This window comes from Rhinatrema bivittatum, chromosome 3, assembly GCF_901001135.1.
Source record: "Rhinatrema bivittatum chromosome 3, aRhiBiv1.1, whole genome shotgun sequence".
Classification (NCBI taxonomy): domain Eukaryota; kingdom Metazoa; phylum Chordata; class Amphibia; order Gymnophiona; family Rhinatrematidae; genus Rhinatrema; species Rhinatrema bivittatum.
Window position 1 is genome coordinate 446,112,737 of NC_042617.1, and position 21,468 is coordinate 446,134,204.

Below are 21,468 nucleotides of genomic sequence, written 5' to 3' on the forward strand. Positions count from 1 at the left end.
TGGGCCATTCGGTCTTCTTCTGCCGTCATTTCTATGTTTCTATGTTTCTATGTTTCTATAAGGCAAACTGACAAACTAAAGAGCAGTAAATTACTCGATCAGATGGCTTACATCCCAGAGTGTTGAAAGAATTGAAAAATGAAATTGAAGATAAACTGTTAATTTACAAATTACTATCTTTAGAATTATCTATGGTACCTGAAGACTGGAGGGTTGCCAATGTAACATTGATTTTTAAAAAGGGTTCCAGAGATAATCCAGGAAACTACAGATCAGTCAGCTTGATGTCAGTGCTGGGCAAAATGTTGGAAACTATCATAAAGAACAAAATTACTAAACACGTAGATAGTAATAATGTAATTGGAGAAACCAAAATGGATTTAGCCAAGGGAACTCTTGCCTCACTCTCTACTATAATTTTTAGAAGGGGTAAATAAATATGTAAGATGAGCCAGTTGATAGAGTTTTCCAGAACAAGTTTGACAAAGAACTCATGAGAGACTTCTGAAAAAATTAAAAAGTAATGGGACAGGAGGCAATGTCCTATTGTGGATTGGGAGCTGGTTAAAAGATAGAAAACAGAGTAGGGCTAAATGGTCAATTTTCTCAAATGGAGAAAGGTGAATAGTGGAGTACTCCAGGGATATGTTCTGGGATCACTGCTTTTTAACATTTATAAATGACCTGGAAGTGGGAACAATGAGTGAGGTGATCAGATTTGCAGCTGACACAAAAAAGTTGTTAAATCACAAGAAGATTGTGAGAAATTGTAAGAGGACCTTGTAAGACTGAGAGATTGGGCATGCAAATGGCAGATGACATTTAATGTGGACAAGTGCAAATTATGCACTTAGGGAAGAGCAATCTAAATTTAAGCTACACAATACAAGGTTCCACATTAGGAATTGCTACTCCAGTAAAGGATCGTAGATAAATCATTGAGATCCTCTGCTTAGTGTGTGGCAGCAGCCAAGAAAGCAAATAGAATGCTAGGAATTAAGAAAGGAATGGAGAATAAAACAGAGAATATATTTCCTAGCGTGTAGCCAGATGGACTCAGGACCAGTGGGTTATGTGCTCTTCTGCTAGCAGATGGGAGACTGAGTCAGATTTCAAAGCTTACGTCACCTTAGATATACCCCTGCAGTGACCTCAGTTCCTCAGTATCTCTCCGTCTCCTAGCAGATGCGGACACTATACTCCACACTAGCACAGTGTTAGGAAAATTACAGCAAGAAGACAAAATTACCTTAAAGAAGATAGAGCCCCACTCTCCTGCGGTGATACCTAAGGGTCTCTCCCCCAGTTAAGAATTCCTGAGGTGATTTCCGATATCCCTCAGAGGTGTGCCTTGGTCTGGTAGCCGGTTCCCAGCATAGATTTAGCCCCCAGAGTGGCTGAAAGGCAGCGGGTGCATAGCCGAGCATGGCTGTGAAGGAAAAACCTCCCCCCCCCGCAACTGGAGACCATCCGGCACACGATTGGTAAGCGCCGAGACCAGGTGAGCAGAAAACTCTAAATTCAGGCCTCCGGTCTCCAGAGCTCGGATTGCCGTATTGATTCCTCCTTTCTTCCGGCAAGGTAAAAAGGGAGCACCGATCGGTTTGAGCAGCCTTGGTTGGGCTAGGCCCAGATCTGGTGCAAAGGTCCACACATGTGGAGACCCTTGGGGGGTGCCATCTTACATGTGGGAGGTGTCTGTGCCATCTTCCCTTCTCGACCGGCAGTACGCATGGGCCGGGCCGGATGGCTGATGTGCCTAACTTGTGCGTGTCCAATACAGATGCGTGCACAACTGAGCGCACAGCTGCGCTTACAACTACATGCGCGCATTGAAGCTCATTACCTGTGCGCCTAGACATAGAGGCAATGGCACCGGTGTCTAAGAAGGCCAGAAGGCGCACACTCTTTGCACAGCCTACCACATAAGAGCAGCGCAGCCTGAACTGGAGTCCTGCCTGTGTCAGCATTGCGAAGAAGCCCAGGGGGACCAAAGCCTGGTCCCTCACTGTCTGAGGATGGGTCCTGACGTACTACATATGATAGCTCCTCGGATCTATGCAACTCCAAGATGTCTTCTCCACAAGAGGGCACCTCAGGGGCCCCTACTCATACTCCCCCTGGGATTAACATGGTCCCAGGGACCTTCTCCTGGTTAGAATTTTTCCAAGGGCTGCAAGCCTTCGTTCAGGTGCAATCAACCCCGGCTGCGTCCCAGGCTCAACCCCTGCCGGAAGCACAAGATCCTCCCAGCCCTACTCGGATGCCTCGAGACATGCCTCGCCTAACCAAGAATTTCCCTGACAGGGACCCGGACACCACAGATGATGATGGCGGCACCCTGGAAGAAGGAGAAATCTCTCCAGCCTGGAACCATACCGTACCATGCTTCACTTCTTCCACAGGGATGAATTACCAGCCCTTGTTTCTCAGACTCTGAAGACTCTGGGTATTCCAGGCACAGACCCAATGGCGGAACCAAAGAAGAACCCTATCTTGGTGTCCCTTTGTAAAGCCTCATGCTACTTCCCAATGATGAAAGCCATCCAGGAACTGATTGACCTGGAGTGGGATGCCTCGGAGGCCAGCTTTAAAGGAGGCTGGGCCTTGGAAGCCTTATACCCTCTGGAACCAGCGATCAAGGAGCGCTTGTGTTTTTCCGAAAGTGGACACCATGGTCTGTACCGTCTCAAAGCAAACAACAATTCCCTTTGAGGGAGGGGCTGCATTGAAGGATACTCAGGATAGATGATTGGAATCCATTCTTAAGCAGGCTTTCGATGCAACAGCAATGACACTGCAGATTGCTTCCTGCTGCGCACTGGTGGCACGTTCCTGCTTGTTCCTCTTGAGAGAGGCAAATAACTCCGGAACGTATGCCGGTGAGATGATGGAACCTGTAGCAGTCTTCCTGATGGACGCAAGCTCAGATCTGGTACGTACCTCAGCCAGAGGAGTAGCCTCTGTAGTGGCAGCCAGAAGACAACTATGGCTGTGGAATTGGTCTGCTGAAGCGATCTCTAAAGTGAATATCACAAGAATGCCCTTTAAAGGATCTCTTTTATTCGGAAGTGAATTGGAGAAGTTAGCCAGCAAGTGGGGCGAATCTCCAGTGCCTCGGCTACTGGAAGACAGGGGTAAAAGATCCCAGCGTCCCTCCCCCAGAAGAACCAGGGGCAGAGGCTTGCAACGCTTTAGACCCTACAGGAACTCGCAGTTCTAGGCACCCCGTCCCTCCGGAAGGTCCCAGCCCTTTCGGAATAGACAGACCAAGGGAGGAACAGGCCCGAGACAGGCTCCAGCTGTGCTCCCCAATGAGAATGGGCTGACCCCTCCACAGGAAGAGGAAATGGGGGGGGGGGGGGTCGACTTTTCCTCTTCTACCAAAGATGGGTCGAGATCACATCGGACAAATGGGTACTAAACATCATTCGAGAAGGTTAACCTTAACCAGAGTGGAACCAAGCTGCTGGCACTAACTTTCAAAAAGGAGATAGAGCAGCTTTTAAACTAGAACAAGGGGGAAAGCCGACAGTCATTCAGCAGTGCATGGTTCGGAAAAATGTATCCTTGAAGGATACTAATGAAACAGGAGAGTTAGGGCATCCCAACAGAAAGGTTCCATTAAAAGCAAACAGTTCATATGCCTATATGTAAAAAATCACCAAAGCTAATGATTTCTGAATTATCCCAAACAACTGAAAAGCAGGCTGTTAAAACAAGCAAAAAACACACTTTGAAATGTCTGTATGCCAATGCCAGAAGTCTAAGAAGTAAGATGGGAGAGTTAGAGTGTATAGCAGCAAATGATGAGATTGGCATCACAGAGACTTGGTGGAAGGAGGATAACCAATGGGACAGTGCTATATCAGGGTACAAATTATATCGCAATGATAGGGAGGATCAACTTGGTGGGGGTGTGGCACTTTATGTCCAGGAGGGTATAGAATCCAACAGGATAAAGATCATACAAGAGAGTAAATGCTCAGTAGAATCTATATGGGTAGAAATCCCATGTGTGTTGGGTAAGAGTATAGTGATAGGAATATACTACCGTCCACCTGGACAAAATGGTTAGACAGATGATGAAAAGCTAAGAGAAATCAGAGAAGCAAACCAATTTGGCAGTGCAATAATAATGGGAGATTTCAATTACCCCAATATTGACTGGGTAAATGTAACATCAGGACTTGCTAGAGACATAAAGTTCCTGGATGTAATAAATGACTGCTTCATGGAGCAATTGGTTCAGGAACCAACAAGAGAGGGAGCTATTTTAGATTTAATTCTTAGTGGAACGCAAGATTTGGTGAGAGAAGTAACGGTGGTGGGGCCACTTGGCAACAGTGATCATAACATGATCAAATTTAAACTAATAACTGGAAGGGGGATAATAAGTAAATCTGCAGCTCTAACACTAAATTTTAAAAAGGGAAACTTTGATAAAATGAGGAAAATAGTTAGGAAAAAACTGAAAGGTGCAGCTGCAAAGGTTAAGTGTTCAACAGGCTTGGACATTGTTTAAAAATACAATCCTAGAGGCACAGTCCATATGTATTCCGCGCATTAAGAAAGATGGAAGGAAGGCAAAACGATTACTGTCATGGTTAAAGGTGAGGTGAAAGAGGCTATTTTAGCCAAAAAAACTTCCTTCAGAAATTGGAAGAAGGATCCATCTGAAGAAAATAGGATAAAACATAAGCATTGTCAAGGTAAGTGTAAAACATTGATAAGACAGGCGAAGAGAGAATTTGAAATGAAGTTGGACATAGAGGCAAAAACTCATAATAAAAACTTTTTAAAATATATCCAAAGCAAGAAACCTGTGAGGGAGTCGGTTGGACCATTAGATGACAGAGGGGTTAAAGGGGCTCTTTGGGAAGATAAGGCCATTGCAGAAAGACTAAATGAATTCTTTGCCTCCGTGTTTACTAATGAGGATGTTGGGGAGATACCAGTTCCAGAGATGGTTTTCACGGGTGATGAGTCAGACGAACTGAACGAAATCACTGTGAACCTGGAAGATGTAGTAGGCCAGATTGACAAACTAAAGAGTAGCAAATCATCTGGACCAGATGGCATGCATCCTAGGGTTCTGAAGGAACTAAAAAATGAAATTTCTGATCTATTAGTTAAAATTTGTAACCTATCATTAAAATCATCCATTGTACCTGAAGACTGGAGGGTGGTCAATGTAACCCCAATATTTAAAAAAGGGTCCAGGGGCGATCCGGGTAACTATAGAACAGTGAGCCTAACTTCAGTGCTGGGCAAAATAGTGGAAACTATTCTCAAGATCAAAATCGTAGAGCATATAGAAAGATATAATTTAATGGAACACAGTCAACATGGATTTACCCAGGGCAAGTCTTGCCTAACAAATCTGCTTCATTTTTTTGGGGGGTTAATAAACATGTGGATAAAGGTGAACCGGTAGTTGTAGTGTATTTGGATTTTCAGAAGGCATTTGACAAAGTCCCTCATGAGAGGCTTCTACGAAAAGTAAAAAGTCATGGGATAGGAGGCGATGTCCTTTTGTGGATTATAAACTGGTTAAAAGACAGGAAACGGAGAGTAGGACTAAATGGTCAATTTTCTCAGTGGAAAAGGGTAAACAGTGGAGTACCTCAGGGATCTGTACTTGTACTTGCTTTTCAATCTACCTTATAAATGGGCCATGACCGACGGCCCGCAAATGCGCAGTAGAGCGCAGCTCTACTGCGCATGTGCGGGCAAGGACGTCTGTCTTAGCCAGCGTAAAAAAAAACAAAACATGGCGGCGTCGGGTGGCAGCGGCGATGGCGGCGTCGGGTGGCGATGGCGGCGTCGGGTGGCGATGGCGGCGTCGGGCGGCGGCAGCGATGGCGGCGTCGGGTGGCGGCGGCGTCGGGTGGCGGCGGCGGCGATGGCGGCGTTGGGTGGCGGCGGCGTCGGATGGCGGCGTCGGGTGGCGGCGGCGGTGATGGCGGCGTCGGGTGGCGGCGGCGGCGATGGTGGCAGCGAACGAAGACGAGGAGCAGCGGCGGCCAGTAGCGAGGGAGGGACGGACTGAGAGAGAGAGGGAGGGACGGACTGAGAGAGAGGGAGGGACGGACAGAGAGAGGGAGGGAGGGAGGGGGAGGGACTGAGTGAGAGGGAGGGAGGGACTGAGTGAGGGGGAGGGAGGGACTGAGGGAGGGAGGGGGATTGAGTGAGGGGGGGGACTGAGTGGGAGGGGGAGGGACTGAGGGAGGGAGGGGGAGGGACTGAGAGGGGGGGAAGAGTGAGGGGAGAGGGAGAATGAGGGAGAGGTGAGAGACAGGGATGTGAGTAAGTGGAAGGGTAAGAAGTTGTGGAGCAGAGAAAAGGAGTGGAGGAGGGCTGAGGGAGAGGGGATGGGATTGAGACAGGGTGGGGAGTGACTGAGGGAAGGGGAGAGAGGTGGGAGTGACTGAGGGAAGGGGAGGGAGGTGAGAGTGAGGGGAAGGAGGCAGTGGGAGACAGAGAGTGAGTAAGACTGAGGGGTGGGAAACGGGGTGAGTGACTGAGGGGAAGGGGGAATGAGGGAGAAAAAGTGTAGGAGGGTGCTGTTTTCGAAAATGGACCGAAAACAAAAATGTAATGTAGCCCGTTGTGACGGGCTTAACGGCTTGTATATATATAAATGATCTGGAAAGGAATACGACGAGTGAGGTTATCAAATTTGCGGATGATACAAAATTATTCAGAGTAGTTAAATCACAAGCAGACTGTGATACATTACAGGAGGATCTTGCAAGACTGGAAGATTGGGCATCGAAATGGCAGATGAAATTTAATGTGGACAAGTGCAAGGTGTGGGTTCCACTCTTTCAGTTTCATCTCTTTGCTGACACCTCCTCTGGACAGGATTGCTGGTTCTAAAAAAAAAAAAAAAAAAATCATTCTGCTTCCTCTTTGCCCTGCCGGACCAGTAGTGCGGGATTCTTCCTCGCATCAGCAGATGGGGGCAGAATGTGAAAGCTTCCTCTGACGTCCCTACCATAAAGGCTGGCCCAGCAGAGGGGAAGTCAGAAGCTTTTGCCTCCAGCAGATGAGATGGAGCACAGACCTTGCTAGGCCAGGCAATACAACCTGGAGGTGGTGTATAAAGAGGACCACGTCGCCACTAGGCAGATGTCGACAGGAGACAACAGTCTAGCTTCTGCCCAGTAGACTGCCTGAGCCCTAGTGTAATGAGCTTTAACCTGAAAGGGTAATGGCTTTCCTGCCTCCACATAGGCTCTCATGACCATCTCCTTGATCCAGCGAGCTATGGTAGCCCGCGAAGCTGGTTCACCCTGCTTCCTTCCACCGTGAAGAACAAACAAGTGGTCCATCCTGTGGACCAGTTCTGAAACTTCCAGATACCGCACCAAAAGACTACTGACGTTTAAATGGCGGAGGAGATGGTATTCTTCCATGTCCTCGTGTCTATCTAGGGATGGCAACAAAATGGATTGATTCAAATGAAACTCCGAGACTACCTTGGGCAAGAAGGTTGGAACAGAACGAAGCTGTAATGCTCCTGGAGTCATCCGGAGGAACAGTTCCTGACACGACAATGCCTGCAGTTCAGAGATGCGATGAGCCGAGCATATAGCCACTAGGAACATCGTTTTCAGGGTTAACAAGTGCAAGAAAAGACTGCACAGCAGCCAAAAGGAGGGCCCTGCCAAACACTCCAATACTAGATTAAAGCGCTAATTTCTGAGCAACCTGGTAAAGTGTACAGAAAAGAAAATACTGCTTTTCTGTATACCCTCCGACTTAATATCCTAGCGATATTAAGTTGGAGGAACCAAAACTTAAAAAAAAAGTAAAAAAAAAAATCTGCCTGCCGGTCAGAGGCTAGCAAAACGGAAGCTCAATTTTACCGGTGCCAGTTTTCCTAACCGTGGCTGTCAGTGGGTTCGAAAACCGCTGGTAAAATAGAACGTCGGTTGTTGGACCCGCTGGCAGCCACCTCTACTGCTAATAAGGAGGCGTTAGGGATGCGCTGTTGTCCCTAGTGCCTCCTTATTAGCGCATCACCTCATTTAAATACAGAATCACGCGTGTTGGGAGAACAGGCGGTCAACATGGAGCGCCTACTCTCTCGCATTTTTTACTGTATCGGCCTGCTAATTAGGGAGACAAAAGGATAGGGAAGTTGCAGGAACAAGAAAGAGCCTTGTTACAAATCCTTCCATATGTGTGGAGGTGTCTAGAGGTCCTGAGCAACATGGCAGCAGCGACTGGGGTAGTACCATGCTTGAGAACTCATATGTGCCTACTTCAGGCATCACCTCCTAAGTAACTAGTTGCCACTGAGTCAATAGTTAGACAAAAAACTACAGTTAACGCCCCAAAGCAAGCAGAGTCCGCGATGGTGGCTAGACTCAACAAATCTGACCAGAGGAGCTTCTCTATACTCCCCACAGTGGACATCAGTTACCACAGATGCAAGTTGTCGAGGGTGGAGAGCACATTATCAAGGTCAAGCAGCTCCGGGAGCCTGGCTGCAGTGGGTGTCTCTTAAGTTCAAGAAACGTATTAGAACTAAGAGCAATCAGGTTAGCCTAGACCATTTTCTGTTGCAGTTACAGAACAAGGCAGGCCAGGTTCACGCGGACAACACCACGCAGTGGCCTATGTAAACAAGCAGGGGGGCACAAAGAATGCAGCCCTAGCAATGGAGGCAGCCCTCATTATGAAAACGGCAGAGGCATTTCCTGTATTAGAGTGAAAACAATAGGAATCGGATGATCACACGAAGCCCTTTATTATGTGCCCGACTCTGGCCGAGTTTCGCTCGTAGAGCTGCCTCAGGGGCAATTCAATTGGCAGGATTTAAAACAATGCCTGCTGGGCTGCTGTCACATGTACACTGTCACAAAATCACGTACAGTAATATATTAATTCCTGCGGAACGTACTGAACATCATTCTGTTTCTTAGAGGCATTTCCTGGACATCTTTGCAGTGCACATAGCAGGAGTGGATAACTTTCAGGCGGCTTTCCTCAGCTGATGGGAGCTGGCAGAAGAGGCATTTAAAGAGTGCTTGGGCCACTCCATTGTGGGATCTAATGGCAATGAAAGGAATACCAAGGCCAGTCAGTTTTTCAGCTGAAGGAAAGAGCAAGGATCTGGTGGTGGACACTCTGCCAGCCTTGGCTGGCAGACCAGATGGCATACATATTTTCCCACCATGGGACCTGAATTTAATTTGGTACTGAAGTCACTAACCAAAGCACCATTTGAGCCATTTATGGATATTTCCCTAAAAGATCTAACATTGAAGACAGCGATGTTGGTGACTTTGTGTTCTGCTATAAGGATCTTGGAGTTGCAAGCAGGGATCCATACTTATCCTTTTCAAAAGAAAAGGTAAAAAGCTGCTACCAACCTTTCTACCCAAAGTGGTTTTAGAATTTCATCTCAATCAGCCAGTCTCTCTACCCGGGTTTAGGAAGGCAGAGTGATGGGAAACACAAAGACTTGAAGTTCCTAGATGTTAGCAGGTGCCTGCTGATGTACCTGGAAGTGACCAATGAATTCAGGAAGTCAGACAGGCTATTTTTCTTGATCGCAGGGCCCAGGAAAGGACAGGCAGCATCCAGGGCCTCAGTCACTAGATGGATTAAGGAGCTTACATAATGAAAAACAAACTGGTTCTGGAGGAGCTGAGGGCACATTTTACCACAGCCCAAGCAGCGTCTGGGGAGGATAACAAAGGAGCAGGCCAGGTGATGAGCTAAGTCTCCTTAAAATGCAAAAAAAAAAAAAAAAAGGGGGCAAGTACAAGCAATAAGCCATGCTTTGGCAAAAGATTACTGAGGTCCCCTCTGCTGGGGCCAGCCTTTATGGTAGTGATGTCAGAGAGGAAACTTTCGCACTCTGCCCCCATCTGCTGATGAGAGCGAGAATCCCACAGGTTACTGGTTTGTCAGGACTCAAGGAAAGCCATACTACCTTAAAATATACCGTACGTTAAAATATACTTGCTTTCCTTAGCCCCACAGACATGATGAATCCTTAAGAGGTAGCGCTTGTTAGAACTCTGTGAAATAATTGAAAAATGAGATACCTGGCAAATGAATAATCAGAGGTTTCATAAAACTTTTTTGATATCATGTACTCTCCAATTAAAACTACTTTAATAAAAGCAATGGCAATAAACCATACTTATCTTTTACAGCCTTCATTGTTAATAAATGTCTTGGGAACTGAGTGTTTCACTCGGCAAATGACCAATTCAAGTTTTTCCTATGAAATGAAGTTACCACTGTTATATTATGCAGGCAGTGTGATGCAGAAGATATTTTTCTAACAAACGGCAAGTAAAGTTCCCTTGATGAAGCCTACCATGGGGAAACAAAGGACTTTATAGAAACTGCTGAGAAGAATTGAATATTGGGACTGTTTAAATGTATTGTGATTCATCAAAGTAACAGCAATTAGTAGAAATTTAACACTGTAAACTATGAGGCATTTTTAGTGTGCCATAGGAGATATTGTGGGGGAGCATTCTTAGGGGTAGATTTTCAAACACGGCGCGTTCGTGTACTTTTGCTGGCGCATCAGGCGCAAGCAAAAGTACGCGGGATTTTAGTAGATACGCGCGTAGTCGCGCGTATCCGCTAAAATCCTGGATAGGCGCGCGCAAGGCTATCGATTACGTATAGCCGGTGCGCGCCGAGCTGCGCAGCCTACCCCCGTTCCCTCCAAGGCCGCTCCGAAATCGGAGCGGCCTTGGAGGGAATCCTTTAACGCCCTTCCCGGCCCTGTCTAAACCCCCCCTTACCTTTGTCGAGGGATTTACGCCTCCCAGAGGGAGACGTAAATCCCCGCGCACCAGCGGGCCCCTAGCGCGCCGGGACAGGACCTGGGGGCGGGTACGGAGGGCGCGGCCACGCCCCCGGGCCGTAACCACGCCCCCGAGCCCGCCCCCAAAACGCTGCCGACACGCCCCGAAAACGGCACGGCGCTCGGCCCTGCCCCCGACACGCCCCCTCCGAAAACCCCGGGACTTGCGCGCGCCGGTAGGCCTATGTAAAATAGGCTCACCGGCGCGCAGGGCCCTGCTCGCCTAAATCCGCCCGGATTTGGGCGGATTTAGGCGAGCAGGGCTCTTAAAATCCGCCCTTTAATGTGCAGTAACGTATGTATAGAGGTGTATAAGTGCAATCATTTTTAGGGAGGTTTCATGATGTGTGTGAATGGGTACTGAATGGAATCTGTGTAATAGAAGGTTGTAGGTTAATGGATATATATTGTGTTGGTTCATTTTCAATAATATGCTGCCCAGTTAGTTGTTTTTTTTTAATAGAAATGTAATATTTTTAAATAAATGTGTAACAAATCTTTGTAAAGCACAATAATATTGGGTGATATATTAGTGGTGTTACTCCTTTTTGTATGGGTATATTAATTAATTTTTGAATACCCACATGCTGTAAAATTGTTTAAAGCCAATTTTTTCTATGTACTGTGTGTATATGTAATCTAGACAAGTAGTTCTTGTGGTAATGTTCACTTGTTGTTTGTTCCTATGCTTCTCTGCTCTCCTTATGGTTTTTTGTACCCCTTACCCTTCCCTTGTTACTTGTAATTTCCGTTGCTTTTGTTCCATGTAAACCGAGGTGATGTTTCGACTAACATCGGTATAGAAGACTTTTAAATAAATAAATTAAATAAATAATGTAATATTTCATATTAGATAAATGTGCTGATCAGAAGGTGGGTATTTACCAGCATTAAGTTTGTCAAACCTTGCTGCTGATGCAAGAGCTTAAAAAAACGCTGAAAATTTCAGGCTAATTTTTTAATGCAATTTCTAATCGTTGTACCTGCGGCATTGGACATTTAACATACGAAAATAATTTTGCTTCATACATCATTAGATACTCTGACTTTCAGGTTGAGCTGTTTGATACCAGGCCATTGTGTCATGTCTGCCCTAGTCACCACACCTAGTTTGCTGTGTTAATAAGTTTTAGTCTGAATGATTACTCTCCCTGTAAAAAGAAATTGTGCAAGTCATGGCATGTTTCCTCCATTAATTGTTTACTATATTTTGTAATTTCTTGTAGTGTTCTGGTGCTAGTAGTAGGAGTAAAATTGCATTTGATTTTTGCTTTAAAGCTCACGTAGAAAATGAAGAGCAGTATACTCAAGCACTGGAGAAGTTTGGTGGGAATTGTGTCTGCAGAGATGATCCAGATTTAGGAACAGCTTTCCTAAAGTTTTCTGTATTTACGAAGGAACTGACTGCACTTTTCAAAAACTTGGTAAGTTGCAAGTCTATATGTAACATGTCAAGACAAAACAGTGTTTCTCAGCCTTTCGGATGCCAGGGGCTGGCTAGGAGTCTTCCTTAAATTATGTGGAGCAGTTGCAGCATTGATGAGTGGGTGAAGGGATTCTCCAGAAAATTAAAGGGAGGGAGGATATACTTCCTCCCCACCTGCTCTTTATTCACATGGGTCAGCTCTGTAGCTAGTTTGTCTCATTGTAAGATGGAAACCAGCCAGTTTAAGACCATTGTTTTCTAAAGAAAAGTTGCTCTTATTAAAAATAAATAAATAAATAAATTTACTCTCTCTCCTCTTTGCTTTCCCAGTCAGCCAATAGTTTTGTCCTCCAAAAAGAAATAAAAGCTTACCTCTTTCATTCTCTCCCAGCCAGCCATCATTTGTTCATTCAACTACCAGTTGGTCATTTAAAAAAAAAAAAAAGGAAAAAAAATCCTTCTTTTCCACACACATCCCCAGTCAGCAACCACTTTGTCATAAAAAGAAATCCCATGACTCTTCTCTCCCTCTCCCCTGCCATCCAGCTACCTTAGTAGAATTAATACCCATGCCCTGTAAATGCGTTTTTTTTTTGTTGTTTTTTTTAGTTGAGTCTGGTGCTGGTGCCCAGTCATGAAAGGGGAGAGTGAGTGATGTTTTGCTCTCGGACCCTGCAGTGGACCCCTCCCCCTGGCTTCTGAACTGGAGGCGGGGCCTGAGGGCGGAGCAGACCTTGACTTAGTATCATATTGGCTTATTAACATTCAGCTGCAGTTGCTCTTCTCCAAGAGATGGGGCTCCAGAACTGGCCCCGACTGGATAAAAAAGGTCCTTGGGGCAGGGAGGGAGAGTTAGGAAAAGTATCTGCTGGCTGTGGTGCAGTGTGACGTGTGCAGCTACAGGGCAGGTCTTGCTTTGTCTTCCTCCTCCTGCAGTCACTCTTGCTGTGTGGACTGGCAGAAATGCTGCTGGGGACCAGTGCCAGTTCCCGGACTAGTGGTTGAGAAACACTGAGATAGACGTCCAGCAAGATAGTCTGCCGTATGTTAATGAAGCATGCCAAAAAATTATAGATAAAAGTATATGAATGTAATTTACAATGTAATCTAGTGCTTAATTGTATACTAGGCAATTATATTAAAGAATATCCTATTTTGTTCCTTATACATGAAATGCTGGATTTGCTTGATACAAGATTGTAGGTTGTAATTCTTTTATTGAACCAACTTAAGAATAATCGAAAGATGTATATATGAAATTTTGAGACAACATATTTTTTTTTCAAATGTGACACTAACAGTTCTTTTTACATGAAATAGTAAAATAGCTACATCTGTACCTAATTCTGCAGAAATGAAAAAATTCCTTACCAAAAATATGACAATCTGCTCAGAAATACTAGATAAGCAATTTCCTTGATATTACTCTATACCACTCAAATCACTCTCCTCTAAAAACTGGTCCAGTCTACTTTTAAATTGATTTAGTGTTGTAACCATAACTACTTTGGTGACACAATGTTCAATAATTTTATGACAGTGTAAAAAAACAAAACAAAACAAAAAAATGTTGAAAAAAAACCCTCTTCCTTTGGAAGGTCGTTAAATCTGTTTACCCTTAATCATAGAAATATTCCCTGGTTCTGTTTTTAACTGTTTTTGTGAATAAATCTCTTCTGAGATTACTGTAGGGCATCCATTGATGTGCATGTATGCCAATTTAGAACAGTTTATACAGAACTTTTGCTTTAGGACACAATTTAGGGAGGCCTAGATTGGAGGAGTAGCCTAGTGAGCAGTAGACTGAGAACTGGGGAAGCCAGGGTTCAAATCCCACTGATGATTCTTGAGACCTTGGGCAAGTTAGTTCACTCTCCATTACCTCCATTACTTAATTTATTTGTTGAGATCCATATTTATTAACCACCTCTCCCGAAAGACTCCAAATGGGTGTGCAGTAAAATAAGTTACATATAGTGGGAGCTGCATATGAGAGAGCTCTTTTCTTAGTTACTAACAAATTGATAGTCCCTGGTACTTTTAGAAGAAGCTGCTGAGCAGAACGAAGAGGTCTAACTGGACAGTATAAGCAAGCACAGTTTGTAAGAAAGGCTAGAGCAGAGTTAAGAAGCATGCATAATATAAAAATAAAATTCAACTCGATATGCTGTAGGTAGCCAGTGTAGATTTTTCAACACTGGCTAAAAATGTTACATGATTCTGGTCCTAATAACTAAACGTGCTGTGGTGGTTCAAACTAATTCAAGCTTATGAAGTTGATTCTTCGGAATCAAAGTTAAAGTAATCAATGTGTGTTAAAACTGGTGCTTGAATTAAGGTCCGCAAGTCTGATATCATCAAGAGAGAAACACAGCGTACATTCCACAAATGAAAAAAAACCAAGCTTTGACAGTTGAGTATATATACTTCTGCATGGTTAACTGAGAGTCCAGCTAGACTTAGAATTTTAACTTCAGTCTTGGAAGAAATTGCCTGTGAACTAATTGGATTAGGGAGGCAACAAAATGCATACATGGATGCCTTAGCCACAGCACCTCAGATTTATCATGATTTAATTTTAATCTACTCGAAACAAACTGTTGTGCCATCTTAGAGACACATTAGTTCAATTTGATTATTGTCTCATCATGATTATTACCCAAGAGACTATAAATTGGGATGTCAGCACATATTGTGTCAGAAAAACCCAAAGCATCCATCATTTTGATGAGTGGTAACATGCATATATTAAATCAATAAGGGGACAAAATGGTCTTTTAAGGTACTCCAGACACCAAGAGGTTGATAGTGCAGCTTGATAACTTCGGACTTATTTGGATATTTGATGCTGTTTAAATATTTGGCTGTGTTCAGTAGCTGCAATTTAGCTGGATAACTATTTATTCAGCTAAATGATGGACAGGAAAGGGCGTTTGAGAATGCGGATACTTAACCATCTAACTTAGCTGAATAAATGCTGATACTCAACCGTATCTGGCTTAGAAATGCTATTTAGCAGGTCTAAAGTTAGCTGGTAATGTTATCTGGCTAATTTTTAGATAGTTGTATATATGTAGCAGCAGTGGCTGTGCCTCTGAATATCCCACTTAAGTTGGCTGGATATGTGTATCCAGCTAACTTATCTGGATAATGGCTGAGTATCTACCTCCAAGTTCCTAGGTGAGGACAGTCTATTTTTCCAACAGACGCAGTGAGTTTGATTATAGAGATATAACATAAACCATGCTTGAGCTGAGCCATTTACACTGATAGCTTCTAATTGAGCTAGCAGAATTTCATTATCTACCCTGTCGAAGGCTGCCGATAGATCTAATGAAATAAGGACACAGTTCTGGCCCTTATCGAAGCCTCTCTGTACTTTACATTGTGCATTAATAATAGCAAAGCAGTTTCTGTGCTATTGCCTCGAAACTGGACTGTGTTGTAGTCTGAATATTAAAATCAGTTAAATCATATTTGGGTCAAGGGGTCTATGATCATTTTAATAAATACAATAAATACATTTGCAATTGTATAGCCCTTTCGATTAAGGTGTGAGATGAGGTGGAGTCCTGCAGGATCAGTGAAGCCACACCAGTACTCCGAAAACTTCACTGGTTACCAGTTAAATACCGGGTCAAGTTTAGTGTATTACTTTTCGCCCAAATATTATTCCAGCTTGTTCTTTTGGAAATTTGCTTCAATGGAATGAGCGTACCCGTATGATACAATCAATAGGTCAGTGCCAACTACAAGTACCCCCTCTTCAAAATTATAAACTCCAGAGGATCAGGTCTAGGACATATTCCAGTTTTCTGGAATTCTTTATTGGTTGGGCTCAGGATCGAAGAGGACGTTTTTGTTTTTAGAAAACAGTTAAAAGCTGTGTTATTCAAGGAGGCAATTGAGCGATAAGTCAGTCTTTTTTTTTTTTTACTTTTTGTTTAGTATCACATTTTGTTTTATTCTGTATGTATTTATATTTTTATCCTCTGTTTATATTATGTTTTTGGAATTTTAAATGTCTGGTGTACTCTGCACTAAACTTGTTGTTGGAAGATGGGCAATATAAATCTTTTAAAATAAATAAATGTATCTTTTCTTCAGATTAGGAAAGATAATTGCTTCCTTCAAAAGAGAAAGAAAGCAACCTTCCCTTTTATAGAATAGTTAATCATAGTGAAGAGAGAGAGGGGAGAAGAACCTCCCCTGCTCCTTTTAATTATGCATAGAGGTAGAATATCTACAGGTAAACAGCTTAGCTTTGCATTTCTTGATGTGAAAGTGGAACAAAAGATGAAAGGTTGGCCGACAGTGCTTGCTAAGAACTGGTTACCCAGCTTCTTTCCAAATCTCGTTTAACCTGTGTTCCTACCTGTAAGCCCTCTGGGGACAGGGAAATACCTATGATACCTGAATGTAACGCGTCTTGAGCTACCAGTGAAAAGGAGTGAACTAAATCTAAGTAAAAGTCATTCTGTCTTTACAGTTCATTAATATAATTTATTGTAACCCGCCTAGGAGTATTAATGTGAGGGCAATAGATAGTTTAAATAAAATAATTTAAAAATACAGAAAACACAATTCTGCTCTTAGTTATGTACTGAAATTATTTTCATAAGTTTTTAAACATAAATGGTATGTTAGGTGTTATTAACAGGTGGTGTACTTTTTCATAACCTATATAATAAACTGGCTTAAAAGTAAAAAAAAAATGTTTTGTAACTATGCTCTGCCCCTTGCCCTCCATGATCAATACCCTTTCTGATCCAAATCTCCTCCCATTTTCTTAGAATAAGTCCTTGGATCTCACCCTAGCCCATCCTCCGGACTGCCTCATACCTTTCACTAGTGCACATCCCTGGGGTCTAGTGGGGCCTGGAACACTCCCTTGGCTCCAGGCCATTTGATGCCATCTTTTAAAAAGGCACCAGCTGGCCTTTGCCTATGTAGAGGGCAAAGGTTGGCTAGCATCATTTTGAAAGCTGGCTTTGATCAGCCTGGATCCTAAAGGGCACTCCGGGCCCCACTAGTCCACCAGGGCACTTCTGAAAAGTATGGGTGGGCTAAGGTGGAAGGGCGCACTAGACTATCATGGACTTATTCTAAGGAAAGGAGGTGGGGGGGAGAGCATATCGAACCGGGAGTGGGTTTGGTTTGGATCCAGGTGAATGGGCGACTTAGGTTCAAGGGGAGGAGTTTGGAAAGAGCGTGGGACAGCATTAAGCAACTTACAAAACTATTATGTTTTATTTTTATACCTTCTGAGCCTTCTCTACCCAGACCCCTGGGGGAGAATGTTACATGATAAAGGAGAGGGGTTGTTTTGGGCCTCTTCCAGCTCTTTAAGATGGTAGCAGTCCAGTGCGAAAAGGGTCGCCATGGTTCATTTTTTTTCTTTCCCACAAAAGTTTTTCTTGCTGTGTTTTTCTGTGATAAAAAAATATTGCTGGGTGGGGGGGGGGGGTGCAATATTTTTTCATGGGGGTGGAAATAGTGCAGGAATGTCCCCCCTCGTTATTTGTCCTCTCCTGCGATAAAATATCAAGGCTTAGTAAATGACCCCCCTAGGCTGGCACCTGAGGCAATGGAAGGGGAAGTGACTTGCCCAAGGTCACAAGGTGCAGCAGCAGGATTTCACACAGTGTTTCTCAGAGGGTGAGAGGGGACTATACACGACTTAAATTTTACAGATAGCAGTTTCAAGAGTTGCATGGAAACTTTTAATTTTTGTTATGTTGTGGAAAATGAACTGCTGTATGATTCAGGGCTGAAGAAAACTTTAAAAAAAAACAACCCCCCCCAGTTATGTTCATTTTTAAAATCCTATAATACTTCCATTTTATTTATTTATTTATTTAGAGTTTCTTCTATACCGATAGCCGTTTGCACATCGTATCGGTTTACATATAACTAGGAACATTTAGGCGGAGCTATTTACATATAGGCAGAGCCTTTACATGGAACAGTAACAACTATGAGAGGCAAGGAACAGTAGAATAACTAAATGTTAAATTCGAGGAGCTATGTGTTACATATAACTATTTTAACTATTTTTAAAACATTTTAAATGTTACAGATTCAGAATATGAACAACATTATCACTTTTCCTTTGGACAGTTTGCTGAAAGGTGACTTAAAAGGAGTAAAAGGGGTAAGTTTTTAATTTATTTTCATTTTAAAGGACTTTAAGTATAAAAAGAACATGTTATTGTTTGACATGTGTTTTACTTGAATGAGGATAAAATGCAACGTTTTATTTGGGTAGGTCAAAACATTTGCAAGATTGTTGTAGGATCAGTTTCTGGGAGTCCTAAGCAATGACATAGGACTTAATGCTGACTATATATAGATTAAAAAAAAATAAAAATTGCATAAATATATGCCCGTCTAGTTTAAGCCTTATAACATCTAGCAAAGTAGCAAATGAAAAATGTCAAATGGCAGTCAGAACAATTAAAATTCCTATTTAGCAGTGTATGCTAAAACACGCATACAGCTTAAGGTTCAAGTATGCCAGTAAAGTACATGAATTTGATTATATTTAATGCTTACTGCTATTCTGTTTCATCTGTAAATTTCCGAGGTCCCTTTTCATTGGACAGAGAGGTAATGAAATAACATAAAAATAGGTTTTAAAGAGCATTAATTTTGGGAGAGAATTTATGAAGTTCTTGGATTCAAACCAGTACTGTAAAAATGTTTAAAGGCACTCTCTATAATACATATTTGCTAAAGCTTTGTTACTGAACACAAGGGCAACCCAGCTATACTTTCATATAGACAGATAGTATTGGATATGGAAGAGAGAGCTTTATGTTCCTAAACTTGTGTAAAGCAATTTTCCTTACTTTTCAGCATGGTTATATCTATAGGTCAATATCCAACAGGATTGATGTTTGAAACTTAGCTGGACAAATCTGGGGTTTAAATATTTTCCCCTACTGACCACTTAAATTTTAGCCAAATAATTGATTACCTTGCTAAAACTTATCTGGGCAAAAAAGATGCTTTCTGGGGGCGTGGCTTAAACTTTAGCCAGGTAGCAGTGAATATCGATGATATCCAGCTAAGTTTAGTCGTGTCAGTTTAGTTGTCCTTAGAGCAGGATGTGTGCCCAAATAACTTGAGCATTAACCTGATATATTCAACACACAGCTGATTTATGTGAATGCACATTTTTTTTTTAAAAAGCACCCTCCCCTCCCCCCCCCCCCCCCCCCCCCCCCCCCCCCCCCCCCCCCCCAAAAAAAATGTTGAGCCTTCAGGCCTAATCCCATAGCCTCCCACATCACAGAATTCTTTGAAAGAAGTGTGGGCTTGCATCGGATCTCTTCACACACCTAACCTACCAAATTATAAAAAAAACCCCCAAAACCAAAAAACAAACCCAAAACAGCCATAGTGCCCCAACACCAGCACCCCTCCCTTCCACTATTTTTTGTGAAATCACTGAGCCCCCCCCCCCCCCCCACTCCTGCTTCCCACCCACCCGCAACCTTTAGCATATCCCATGATTCCCCCTACACCCCAGCCAGGAGCACAGTATCTTATCCATTTCTGGTATTCTGAAAGCAACGCTGGACGCATATTAATCTTGCTGTCAGTCTGACAGCAGTGTTACTGTTTCTACTGTTACTACTACTACTACTACTACTACTACTACCACCACCACCACCCCATATTTCTATAGTGCTACATGACATACGCAGCACTATACAAACACACAAAAAAGGTAGTCCCTGCTCAATAGAGCTTATAATCTAATAAGAGAAACACAAAGACAAGAGACTTGAGGCATTTCATAAAATAAGACCGTGGTTACAAAGAAAAGAGAAAAAAAAGTTAGTTAATGAGGCTAATAGCAGACAATCAGGCCTAACATTTAAAAGCAGCCTTAAAAAGATGGGTCTCTAAATGGGATTTAAACATGAGAGAGGGAGCATGACGCACCGGTTCAGGAAGACTATTCCAAGCACACGGTGCAGCCAAGTGGAAAGCACAGAGTCTGAAATTGGTGGTAGAGAAGAGGGGAAAAGATAGGTATGACTTGTCTGAGCGGGAGTGCATGAGGAAGCATGTAGAGAGAGATGAGAGGTAGTGAGGTGCTGCAGGATCGGGCATTAAAGCCCACAGAATTTTAAAAAATGTTTATAGCCACTTAACCAACAATATGTTGATTATAGCTAATTAAGGCTCAAGTTATCCAGGTACACCTATCTGGATAACCTTAAACATAATTTGTTATCTTCAAACATAGCCAGTTAGGTTTAAAGTTATCTGGCTAACTGTAGCCAGATAACTTTAGGCAATTATATTCAATGGGATGTTTATTCTGTTGAAAATCTAGAACAAGTTATCTGGGTCACTGGCTTACCGATTATGGATCTCATAGTGTAAGCGGTAAAACACTAGCATACTTTCTGAAATAATCTACTAACCTCATAATTATAAGGTGAGCAACCTTAAATTTTTTGTCTCTGCTACAACTGTGGAGGTATTGCATATCTTAACATGCTTATGGATCATTCTCCATTTTTGTTCTTTGAAATAGTTACTTTTAGATTTAGTTTTATTTTATTTTATGGGACTTTAATTCTCAGTGTTCATGAAATGAAATTGATCTCTTGTAGATAACTTTGTTCTAGCAGCCTTGGGTATTTGAAATGTTTTAAAGAATTCTCACATTGCATTTTCCTTTTCTTCTGTAGAAGAAATGAGTGTATCTGACCTGCTATTTCTACTAATATTGCTGAATAGATTAGTTTGTAGCATTTGGAAAGCATTTTGGAATTCATTCACTCTTCCTTATGTTTACTGTTACCAACCATATTTGATCCCATCTTGAAACTAACAATCATTTCACTGTAAGGAAAACAGAAACTCTCTAGAGATGTTGGTTCTTCTTTTTTTCTAGGACCCATGGCTCAACTTTACATTGGCATTATTGGACAAAAGCATGGGGCAATTTTCAAACTGCCTGCATTGCTGCAAAGTCTATGGGTACTTTTTACTTAAGCTTTCTGTATCAGTTTTCCAAGGAAAAATGTGCACTTACTTTTACTTTGAAAATTGCCTTGGGAAAAAGTACCTGCAAATATTTGCATTTTTTTTCTGCAAAAGCTTTTTCAGACCAAAATTACATGCATAGTTTAGAAAATCCGACATTAGGTGTCGTTTTTTTGCCTGACTGAAC

At 42.8% G+C, this 21,468-nt stretch overlaps 1 protein-coding gene across 7 annotated transcripts in view; it reads left to right on the forward strand.

Moving 5' to 3' along the window:
* Nucleotides 1-21,468, forward strand: part of ASAP2 (ArfGAP with SH3 domain, ankyrin repeat and PH domain 2) — a 413,895-nt gene that overhangs the window by 102,712 nt on the left and 289,715 nt on the right. For all 7 annotated transcript variants that reach the window (XM_029595831.1, XM_029595830.1, XM_029595833.1 and 4 more), the window contains 2 exons: nucleotides 12,125-12,270; nucleotides 18,352-18,426. In XM_029595831.1, coding sequence (XP_029451691.1) covers nucleotides 12,125-12,270; nucleotides 18,352-18,426 — 221 coding nt within the window. The remainder of the gene's footprint in view (nucleotides 1-12,124; nucleotides 12,271-18,351; nucleotides 18,427-21,468) is intronic.